We start from the raw sequence: 12,590 nt of genomic DNA on the forward strand, positions 1-12,590 counted from the left end.
CTGGCTTTTCTGTGTGAGGGAGGGCCCCTCTTTTACACGGGCTTTTGTCTGTGCGTGAGGCCACCTTTTTTACACAGATTCTGTCTGTGGTCATTTTCTGTGTCGGCGGTCCAAGTTCATCGCTCCTGTACTGTTCAGTGGCCCAGCATGTACCATGCCTAACAAGACACAGTATAAATGTCTAACCTTGCTGCTCTGTTGCTGCATGCATACACAACGGATTAAGGTGACTGAGTTCTAGACATGCTGTTTTGGTACATACACACCAGGTTAAGGTGACTGACTGTGTTCTAGACATGCTGTTTTGGTGCATACACAGCAGGTTAAGGTGAGTGAGTTCCAGGCGTGCTGTTTTGGTACATGCACAACAGGTTCAGGTGACCAACTGTGTTCCAGACATTCTGTTTTTGTAACACAATAGATTAATGTGACTGACTGAGTTCCAGACATGGTGTTTTCGTACACACACAACAGGTTAGGGTGACTGTGTTCTAAACATGCTGTTTTGGTACATACACAACAGGTTAATGTGACTGAGGTCTAGAGTGTTGTTTTAGTACATACACAACGGGTTAAGGTGACTGACTGAGTTCTGGACGTGCTGTTTTGGTACATACACAACGGATTAAGGTGACTGACTGAGTGCTAGATATCCTGTTTTGGTACATGCACAATAGGCTAAGGTGACTGAGTTCTAGATGTGCTGTTTTGGTACATACACAACAGATTAAAGTGACTGTGTTCTAGACATGCTGTTTGGTATGCACACAACAGGTTACGGTGACTGGTTGAGTTCCAGACACGTAAACACGAGGAATTCTGTAGATGCTGGAAATTCAAGCAACCCACATCAACGTTGCTGGTGAACGCAGCAGGCCAGGTAGCATCTATAGGAAGAGGTACAGTCGACGTTTCGGGCTGAGACCCTTCGTCAGGACTAACTGAAGGAAGAGCTAGTAAGAGATTTGAAAGTGGGAGAGGGAGGGGGAGATCCAAAATGATAGGAGAAGACAGGAGGGGGAGAGATGGAACCAAGAGCTGGACAGTTGATTGGCAAAGGGGATATGAGAGGATCATGGGACAGGAGGCCCAGGGAGAAGGAAAAGGGGGAGGGGGGAAAAACCCAGAGGATGAGCAAGGGGTTTAGTGAGAGGGACAGAGGGAGAAAAAGGAGAGAGAGAGAAAGAATGTGTGTATATAAATAAGTATATAAATAACGGATGAGGTACGAGGGGGAGGTGGGGCATTAGCGGAAGTCAGAGAAGTCAATGTTCATGCCATCAGGTTGGAGGCTACCCAGACGGAATATAAGGTGTTGTTCCTCCAACCTGAGTGTGGCTTCATCTTTACAGTAGAGGAGGCTGTGGATAGACATATCAGAATGGGAATGAGATGTGGAATTAAAGTGTGTGGCCACTGGGAGATCCTGCTTTCTCTGGCGGACAGAGTGTAGGTGTTCAGCAAAGCGGTCTCCCAGTCTGCGTCGGGTCTCGCCAATATATAGAAGGCCACATTGGGAGCACCGGACGCAGTATATCACTCCAGCCGACTCACAGGTGAAGTGTCACCTCACCTGGAAGGACTGTCTGAGGCCCTGAATGGCGTTAAGGGAGGAAGTGTAAGGGTATGTGTAGCACTTGTTCTGATTACAAGGATAAGTGCCAGAGGGAGATCAGTGGGGAGGGATGGGGGGGATGAATGGACAAGGGAGTCGCGTAGGGAGCGATCCCTGCGGAAAGCGGGGGGGGGGGGGAGGGAAAGATGTGCTTAGTGGTGGGATCCCGTTGGAGGTGGCGGAAGTTACGGAGAATAATATATTGGACCCGGAGGCTGGTGGGGTGGTAGGTGAGGACCAGGGGAACCCTATTCCTAGTGGGGTGATGGGAGGATGGAGTGAGAGCAGATGTGCGTGAAATGGGGGAGATGCGTTTGAGAGCAGAGTTGATGGTGGAGGAAGGGAAGCTCCTTTTCTTTAAAAAAGGAGGACATCTCCCTTGTCCTGGAATGAAAAGCCTCATCCTGAGAGCAGATGCGGCGGAGACGGAGGAATTGCGAGAAGGGGATGGCGTTTTTGCAAGAGACAGGGTGAGAAGAGGCATAGTCCAGATAGCTGTGAGAGTCAATAAGCTTATAGTAGACATCAGTGCATAAGCTGTCTCCAGAGACAGAGACAGAAAGATCTAGAAAGGGGAGGGAGATGTCGGAAATGGACCAGGTAAACTTGAGGGCAGGGTGAAAGTTGGAGGCAAAGTTAATGAAGTCAACGAGCTCAGCATGCGTGCAGGAAGCAGCGCCAATGCAGTCGTCGATGTAGCGAAGGAAAAGTGGGGGACAGATACCAGAATAGGTTTGGAACATAGATCGTTCCACAAAGCCAACAAAAAGACAGGCATAGCTAGGACCCATACGGGTGCCCATAGCTACACCTTTAGTTTGGAGGAAGTGGGAGGAGCAAAAGAAATTATTAAGAGTAAGGACTAATTCCCTTTTGCCTATCATCTGTCCAGCTCTCGGCGCCATCCCTTCCCCTCCTGTCTTCCTCCTATCATTTTGGATCTCCCCCTCCCCCTCCCACTTTCAAATCTCTTACTAACTCTTCCTTCAGTTAGTCCTGACAAAGGGTCTCGGCCCGAAATATCGACTGTACCTCTTCCTAGAGATGCTGCCTGGCCTGCTGCGTTCACCAGCAACCTTGATGTGTGTTGCTTGAGTTCTAGACATGCTGTTTTGGTACATACACAACAGGTTCAGGTGACTATATTCTAGACATTCTGTTTTGGTACATATATAACAGGTTAAAGTGACTGAGTTCCAGACATGTTGTTTTGGTACTTACACATCAGGTTAAGGTGACTGAGTTCTAGACATGGTGTTTTTGTACATACATAGCAGGTTAAGGTGACTGACTGTGTTCTTGATGAGTTTTTTGGTACATACACAACAGGTTAAGATGAGTGAGTTCTGACATGCTGTTTTGGTATATACGCAACAGGTTAAGGTGACTGAGTGCTAGATATCCTGTTTTGGTACATGCACAACAGGTTAAGGTGAGTGAGTTCTAGACATGTTGTTTTGGTACATATACAACAGGTTAAGGTGACCGACTGACTTAGAGACCTGCTGTTTTGGTACATACAGGTTTGGTACAACAGGTTAAGGTGACTGTTGCAGATATTCTGTTTGGATGCATACACAACAGGTTAAGTTGACTGACTGAGTTCTAGACATGCTATTTTGGTACATGCACAACAGATTAAGGTGACAGTTGCAGATATTCTGTTTGGATGCATACACAACAGGTTAAGTTGACTGAGTTCTAGACATGCTATTTTGGTGCATACACAGAAGGTTATGGTGACTATGTTATAGACATGCTGTTTTGGTGTATACACAACAGGTTAACGTGACTGAGTTCTAGACGTGCTGTTTTGGTATATGCCCAACAAGTTAAGGTGACTGACTGAGTTCTAGATGTGCTGTTTTGGTTCATACACAGCAGGTTAAGGTGAGTGAGTTCCAGACGTGCTGTTTTGGTACATACACAACAGGTTAAAGTGACTGAGTGAGTTGTAGACGTGCTGTTTTGGAGCCAGTTGTGTGACGACACTTGCGGCACTTCCCCGAGCACAATTCTTTCTGATTTGATAAGATGCAAATGACACCTTGTGTTATCGATGTACATTTGACAAACCAAGCTGATCCTTAAAAATAAAACTAAGGTAATTCTCGGAAATGACGTGTGTGATAACAATTGCATTTTAAGATAATAATCCTTACCTGATGTACTTTGAGATGGATGTGTAAAATCCTTTGGCACGTATTTGGTGTCTAAGACTATTGCACAGAACTCTATTTGGCAACGTGGAGTGGAGAATGAGTTTGTAAATGTAGTGGGAGCAAAGAATGTTGCGAATGGTGAGTGTGGAGTGCCGCAGGAGGGGTGTGTGACAAGAGGCAAACGTGTGCCAAGGGTGTTGGGTGGCACATGTGCGGACATACCCAGCCCTGAGACACCAGGGAAGGTAATTTGATTCCAAACAATGGGTTTATTGATCATTACAGAATGTCTCTCTGGTATTTCCCACTCTTCCTCTCTCCCTTCTCCTTTTACCAATCATGATTCACCAATCCACAACAGAGACCCATATCAGAACCTGGTTTATCACCACTCACAGATGTTATGAAATTTGTTTTTTTTTTGCAGCAGTACAGCGCAATACATAAAATTACTACTGTACTGTGCAAATGTTTTAGGCACCCTAGCTCTGTGTGTGTGCGTGTGTGTGTGTGTGTGTGTGTGTGTGTGCGCGTGCGCGCGCCTGGGAGTTTTACACAGTACTGTGTCTATAAATCAAATATATCAATTTCTTGGTTGGAGGGACAAATGGTCACTTCTTGATTTGGCTATTTGCACCGGATTAGTCATTGAATATATGGTTGTCTGCAGACTAAGCTGAGTAACAAAAAATATTTTATTTTAAGGTATACAGAAGAGGCAACAGCAAAGGTATATGAAAGCAGTTTCGTGGATTCCGGAAAGGCAGATTATTACTACTGGTCGACAAAAGAGGAAAAGCTGCAAAACTCGTTTGCCAGGATGTGCGTTGATGAGGTTCTTCTTAATCAGCACCCATCACTTGATGTGAGTTAAATTCCAGTAGAAGGATTAAATGCAAAGCTGAACTGAATAGTTTACACAGCAGAACAACCATGAACACCTGCTATTGACCCTGGATCAATATAATCACCACATTCAAGGAAAAAGCGAGGATATTTTCAGCAGACAGACGCAAGTGAGGCCTTCAAAAGTGAAATTTTGAGAGTACAAATCTTGTATGTTGCTCAATTTCACTTTCTAACGTGCGAAATTACCTTATGCAGTTGGGGAAAAGCCTGGTCCCTGTAACCACGCTGTTGTGAAGTCTGAAAAGAGAAATGACCTTTACGTACAGAAATTGACGTTGTAGATAACCAATTAAGTCCTCGTATTTTAGGCCAATAGTACTTGAGAATTAGTAAAGTTACTCTCAAATAGTAAGTGTTGCCCTAGACGCCACAAAGTAGAGTTCGGCTTTCTAGGGCCATGTTCAGAATGCCTGCACACTCTATCTGCCCACAGCAGTGTGGTGGTTAGCACAACAGTTTATAATCCAGGTGACCCAGATTCAATTCTCGACACCGCCTGTGTACATTCTCTCTAGGACCGCATGGGTGCTCCGGTGTCCTCCCACATCCAAAGACATACCAGTTGGTAGCTTAATTGGTCATTGTAAATTATCCTGTGATTAAGATAGCATTAAATTAGTGGGTTGCTGTGTAGCATGGCTCGAAGGGCTGGAAGGGTCTATTCCACACTGCATCTCAATCAATCAATCAATAAATAAGTAATCCGATGTAAAACCCAGTCCTGAAGAAGGGTCTCATCTCAAAATGTCACCTGTTTGTTCATTTCCATAGATGCTGCCTGACCTGCTGTGTTCCTCCAGCATTCTGTGTGTGTGTGTTGCTCCGAATTTTCAGCATCTGCAGTATGTCTTGTGTTAACAATTCATCCATATCAGATTTAGCATTAACAATGAATGCAGGATCAGTTGGTTTTCAGAAGTTTCAAATTTCGGTCACCCTCTCGCTCTCTTTCTCTCTCTCTCTCTCTGTTGATTTAATCCTGGAAGGCCTGGTCTGACTTATAAATTCTGCTTCTTAGTCCTTTCTGTTTGTAAGTAATTTTAAAGTTATCTATCCTTGTGTCACACTGTGAGCAGTACTATAAGATGTGAATTTCTTAGATATTTTGTACTAATTTTGAAATGTTGGTCAGAGCATAAACAGTGAGCTTGTTGTTAGAGTTTTATAGCAGCATTCACATTTAAATCTGGTGTGATTTTGTTTGTGCCAAAATGGAACCATGAATAGATACTGTAGATAGCCGGTATTCTGTACAGCTGCTCAACTGTGGTTTCCTCTTGTCTGAGAGAGAAAAAAGTTACATTTAAAGCTTATTCCTTGTGTTACGTACCCTGTAACTGGGTTGCCAAACCAGCAGAAATGGACCACTTAGTTGGAGTCTGGATTACTGGAACTAAGAAAGTTTTATTAAAGAGATAAGTAACACAGTACTCTAATCGTAAGGATATAAATGCAACGGGTTAGCAATGATAAAACACACATGTACACAGAACTAGGATAATAGGAATCAATCAAGCTCTATCGCAGTCTAGGGGTAAAATGATCAGTCTCAAGTGACGCAGAGTTCAGTTCAGCTGAGTACAGTTCGCAGCAATCGCTGTTGTGCCGTTGGAGAGAGAGAGAGGGCAAATGCAAATTTTCGATTCAAACAGACCTTTGATGTTCCTTGCAGTTAGCTTTCGGGTGAGCCCTTTTAATGTCTTCTGAGGTCACCGACTGTGACCCCTCCGTTCCGGATACGATCGTTCTTCCGCGGTGAACCCGGCACCCAGGCAAGGGCGGACACACACACCAGGTTCCCGCCGATCGTACCTTTTCACCCTGTGCGTCTATGGTCGGTCCCACGACAAGACCTCCAAACTCTCACCAACTTGTGGGGGCACGCCGCACTTCCAGGGTCTTGTTATCTCGTGATCTCGTGGTGTGTGTCTTGCCTTAGCGAACCTGTTCCTTTTATCCCCCTGCTGGGGTATCACCTGTCCATCAAACTTCAAACAGTTAAGATTCAAAGCAACCGGTCTGTCAATACTCGGAACTGTGTCTCTTTTCGTTAATTTCTCTTCTCCTCTCTCATTAACATTTGGAATGTTTCTCCATTGTCTCACTTATCTCTCTCATTTGCATCAATCTTCTGATAACTTGGTTTTTCGTCACACTTGAAACTGATGATTCTGTCTGCAAGAATGTCCTAAATCTGCTGACCCGTGTTGTCTTTAGTTCCATTTAAGATCAGCTTCTCCCAGAACACAGCTGCCAGGATAAGCATCAAGTCCTGTTGAAGACGGAGTACCCTGCTGGCATAATCATTACAAAAGCATTTCACAGAACATGAGGGAATTTTCACTTGCCTGAACTGGCATGGGTCTGTGTACTTATTCAGAGATACAAAAGACAATAATAGACAATAGGTGCAGGTGTAGGCCATTCGGCCCTTCGAGCCAGCACCGCCATTCACTGTGATCGTGGCTGATCATCCACAATTGGTATCCAGTTCCTGCCTTATCCCCATAACCTTTGATTCCACTATCTTTAAGAGCTCTATCTATCTCTTTCTTGAAAGCATCCAGAGACTTGGCCTCCACAGCCTTCTGGGGCAGAGCATTCCACATATCCACCACTCTCTGGGTGAAAACAATTTTCCTCAACTCTGTTCTAAATGGCCTACCCCTTATTCTTAAACTGTGACCTCTGGTTCTGGACTCACCCATCAGTGGAAACATGCTTCCTGCCTCCAGTGTGTCCAATCCCTTAATAATCTTATATGTTTCAATTAGATCCCCTCTCATCCTTCTAAATTCCAGTGTATACAAGCCCAGTCGCTCCAATCGTTCAACATATGACAGTCCCGCCATCCCAGGAATTAACCTTGTGAACCTACGCTGCACTCCCTCAATAACAAGAATGTTCTTCCTCAAATTTGGAGACCAAAACTGCACACAATACTCCAGGTGTTGTCTCACCAGGGCCCTGTACAGCTGCAGAAGGAGCTCTTTGCTCCTATACTCAATTCCCCTTGTTATGAAGGCCAGCATGCCATTAGCTTTCTTCACAGCCTGCTGTACTTGCATGCTTGCTTTCAGTGACTGATGTACAAGAACACCTAGATCTCGTTGTGCTTCCCCTTTTCCTAACTTGACTCCATTTAGATAATAATCTGCCTTCCTGTTCTTACCACCGAGGTGGATAGCCTCACATTTATCCACATTAAACTGCATCTGCCATGCATCCGCCCACTCACCCAGCCTGTCCAAGTCACCCTGCATTCTCATAACATCCTCCTCACATTTCACACAGCCACCCAGCTTTGTGTCATCGGCAAGTTTGCTAATGTTACTTTTAATCCCTTCATCTAAATCATTAATGTATGTTGTAAACAGCTGCGGTCCCAGCACTGAACCCTGCGGTACCCCACTGGTCACTGCCTGCCATTCTGAAAGGGACCTGTTAATTGCTACCCTTTGTTTCCTGTCAGCCAGCCAATTTTCAATCCATGTCAGTACTCTGCCCCCAGTACCATGTGCCCTAATTTTGCCCACTAATCTACTATGTGGAACTTTATCAAAGGCTTTCTGAAAGTCCAGGTACACTACATCCACTGGCTCTCCCTTGTCCATTTTCATAGTTACATCCTCAAAAACTTACAGAAGATTAGTCAAGCACGGTTTCCCCTTCATAAATCCATGCTGACTCGGACCGATCCTGTTACTGCTATCCAGATGTGTCGTAATTTCATCTTTTATAATTGACTCCAGCATCTTCCCCACCACTGACGTCAGGTTAACCGGTCTATAATTCCCTGTTTTCTCTCTCCCTCCTTTCTTGAAAAGTGGGACAACATTAGCCATCCTCCAATCCACAGGAACCGATTCTGAATCTATAGAACATTGGAAAATGATTACCAATGCATCCACGATTTCTAAAGCCACCTCTTTAAGTACCCTGGGATGCAGACCATCAGGTCCCGGGGACTTATCTGCCTTCAGACCCAACAGTCTATCGAACACCATTTCCTGCCTAATATAAATTTCCTTCAGTTCATCCATTACCCTAGGTCCTTTGGCCACTATTATATCTGGGAGATTGTTTGTGTCTTCCCTTGTGAAGACAGATCCAAAATACCTGTTTGACTCGCCTGCCATTTCCTTGTTCCCCATAATAAATTCACCCGTTTCTGTCTTCAAGGGCCCAATTTTGGTCTTAATTATTTATTTCCTTTTCACATACCTAAAGAAACTTTTACTATCCTCCTTTATATTCTTGGTAAGTTTACCTTGGTACCTCATTTGTTCTCCTCATATTGCCTTTTTAGTTATCTTCTGTTGCTTTTTAAAAGTTTCCCAATCCTCCGGCTTCCCAGTCATCTTTGCTATGTTATACTTCTCTTTTATTTTTATACTGTCCTTTACTTCCCTTGCCAGACATGGCCTCCCCTTACTCCCCTTAGGATCTTTCTTCCAGCATGCTACAAGTGCTTCTGGCCCAGTGAGCTGGTGCCACCCAATTACATCCTTGTGACCACCCAGAGAAAGCCCATGTGATCATGGGGAGACTGTACAAGCTCCTCACAGAGACCTGGGTTGCTGGCGCCATAGTAATGTTAACACTGGTTTCTGATTTTTCCCAAATTAAGCAAAAGCATGTGTGTCTCTTCCTAAATTGCACAGGATTTAATGTACTGGTGGATGATAATTTGAATTCATATAGCTGTTTTCTGCAATAACCAAAATGCTGTAAAACAAGACATAATGCCTCAGAGCTTTGTGCTGATCTTCTGCTTGTTATGCTGACAGAACTGTGAAATGAATTATTTTAATCTATAGAGAAACATATCATGTTCATTAAAAAAAACAGGCAGAGCTAAATTGTGCGGTCCATCACCCTTGAAAAGGGTTTGATAAGATGAGGGCCAAGTCGAAAAATTTTCTTCCTGATTCATATATTCCCTTGAGGTTGTAAAATTGTTTCACTCCATAGAAGTTATTTCGATGAAAGGTGGATAAATTAATAGCCTGAAATACCAGTGTTCAGTTCTGTCTGGGAAACCACGTTGTTCAGAACAGAAATACCCGTGCATTTATTGTGTTTTGTGACTCGAATCAAAAGGAAAACAGGGACACTCCTGTACTTAGTTTGTTTTCTTCAGTGATGTGTCAGTATTATGATGAATAACCCATAAAGAATTATGTCAACAAACAGAATGCTGAATCAAACAGTATATTGACGGTATTATTAATACAGTGTCTGTGCCTTGAACAGCTCAAGTGCAGTCTGTTCCATCACTGTACAGTTTACAGAAAATATATTGATTCCTATCCTCTCCATTGCTTTCGTAGAGCACAAAGAGTTGTGACGCAGCAGTTCTCACGGATCCAATAAGACCTTTTGAAAGCAAACAGGTAAAATTACAATCTTTTATTTCAGAGGATTTTGCTTGTTAGTAAACAAAAATTTTAAATTCTCTTCTTGATGTAGTGTAAAAACAATTTTTGGAATGCCTTTGACTCTAGAATGATGAATTAATCTGCAATATTTAGTAATCAGATTTACTGTAAGCAAATTTCATTAAGAACTGCCGATTCACAAAATCTAAAATACAAAAGAGAAAATGGTGGTAATACTGAGGTCTGATATAAACATTTCAACCTGAAATGTTATTTATCTGTCCATGAACAGGCTAAGAAAAATTGGACATTTTCTGGTTTTATTCTCCAATATATAGTCTCTACCTTTTACAGCATATGATTTTATCCCACTAGGATTGTCTAAAAATACAACATGTCAGTCATAGATTGGGTCTGTCCCTATTGACCATATGAACATGTCCCTCTTGGATTATTCAAAAATACAACAAGCAAATCACAGATTGGGTCTGTTCCTGTTCACCATATTATTATGTCTCTCTAGCATTTTATAAATATACAACATGTAAATCACAGATTGGGTCTGACGTTAATCGCAATATTATCATGTCCCTGTAGGATTATATAACAATACAACATGTAAATGATAGATTGGGTCTGACCCTGTTCACCATATTATCATGTCCCTCTAGGATTATGTATGCAGGTATCCCCCACTTTTCGAACATTTGCTTTACGAAACCTCACTGTTACGAAAGACCTACACTAGTTCCTTGTTTTCGCTAACAGAAGGTGTTTTCACTGTTAAGAAAAAAGGCAGCGCGCGAAAAAAATAAGCGCACGATAAAAAAAAACAGCGCACACCCCGAGCAGCCGCTCTCCCCTGGATCCGGAGCTGCATTCTAGCCAGCATTGCTTAAACACGTGCCTGTGAGCAACCGTTTGCAAGATGAATTCTAAGGTATCGGAAAAGCCTAAAAGAGCTCGTAATGGTGTTACACTTACCGTAAAACTAGACATAATTAAGCGTTTTGATCGTGCTGAACGAAGTAAAGACAAACTGAGTTTGGCTTGTGGAAGTTGATGAAGGTGATGTTGAAGAGGTTTTGGCATCCCATGACCAAGAGCTGATAGATGAAGAGCTGATGCAATTGGAAGAGGAAAGGATAATGATCAAAACCAATTGCAGTAGCGAAAGTGAAGTCGTCCAGCAACTGCGTGAGATTTTCGCTGCAATGATAAAGTACGACTTTAATTTTGAAAGGGTATGTCGGTTTAGGGCATATTTACAGGATGATTTGAGTGCTTACAAAGAACTGTATGATAGAAAAATGCGTGAGGCTAAACAGTCAAGCAAGCCCTCCACATCAGCCACAGCAGACGACGAACCTCGACCTTCGACATCAAGACAGGCAGAAATAGGAGAAGATGAGCTGCCTGCCCTGATCGACGATGAGGTGACACCCCAGTATCCCACCACCCCAACCTCCGGGCCCCGGACAGATACCGATTCGCAGAGAATGCAGCGGTAGCTGGAACGCACTCAGCACATCTTTAAGCAAAAAAGCCGAAATAAACAAGCTAATTAATTAGGTGCCGCCCGGCATGTAGATGTCGGCCCAGATCAGAGGCGATTGCCGATTGCGTCGTCTCTGATCTGGGCCGACATGTATGTGCCGGGCGGCACCTAATTAATTAGCTTGTTTATGTCAGCTTTTTTCTTAAAGATGTGCTGGGTGCGTCCCGGCTACCGCTGGACCCCTGCATGCTTTGCCGATTGGTATCGGGTCGCTGCACGGAGGGTGGGGGCCACTGCACCACCCCAGTCTCCGACGACTCAGCCTAACACACCATCATCAGTGTGCTCATGACTTCACAATTCCCGTAAGTGATACTGCACTGTACATACGTTATTTCTACTTTATGTCGGCTGTGTATTTTTACGTGTTATTTGGTATGATTTGGCAGCTTCATAGCTTAGAGGTTAGTGGAGAGCGCTTGCACCATGTTACTGCCGAGAGCACTTGCATGACATTTTCGCTATGGAGAACAGTGCGCAATGATTGTGGAAAGGTATTTCTACTTTGTATAGGCTGTGTATTCATCATATCATTCCTGCTTTTACTATATGTTACTGTTATTTTAGGTTTTATGTGTTATTTGGCATGATTTGGTAGGTTATTTTTGGGTCTGCAAACGCTCACAAATTTTTCCCATATAAATTAATGGTAATTGCTTTTTCGCTTTACGACACTCCGACTTACGAACCGTTTCATAGGAACGCTCTACCTTCGGATGGCGGGGGAAACCTGTATAAAAATACAACATGTAAATCAGAGATTGAGTCTGTCCCTATTCATCATATTATCATGTCCCTCTGGGATTGTATAAATATACAACATGTAAATCACAGATGGGTCTGTCCCTATTCACCACATTATCATGTCTCTCTCGGATTATATAAAAATACAACCTGTAAATCACAGATTGGGTCTGTCCCTATTCACCATATTATCATGTCCCTCTAGGATTATACAAAAACAC

General features: G+C 43.4%; 1 protein-coding gene across 2 annotated transcripts in view; it reads left to right on the forward strand.

Annotated features, from left to right (window-relative positions):
• LOC140185149 (uncharacterized) overlaps nt 1-12,590 on the forward strand; it is a 252,545-nt gene that overhangs the window by 182,996 nt on the left and 56,959 nt on the right. For both annotated transcript variants that reach the window (XM_072238527.1, XM_072238528.1), the window contains 2 exons: nt 4,483-4,642; nt 10,020-10,082. In XM_072238527.1, coding sequence (XP_072094628.1) covers nt 4,483-4,642; nt 10,020-10,082 — 223 coding nt within the window. The remainder of the gene's footprint in view (nt 1-4,482; nt 4,643-10,019; nt 10,083-12,590) is intronic.

Source organism: Mobula birostris, chromosome 20, assembly GCF_030028105.1.
Source record: "Mobula birostris isolate sMobBir1 chromosome 20, sMobBir1.hap1, whole genome shotgun sequence".
Taxonomy (NCBI): domain Eukaryota; kingdom Metazoa; phylum Chordata; class Chondrichthyes; order Myliobatiformes; family Myliobatidae; genus Mobula; species Mobula birostris.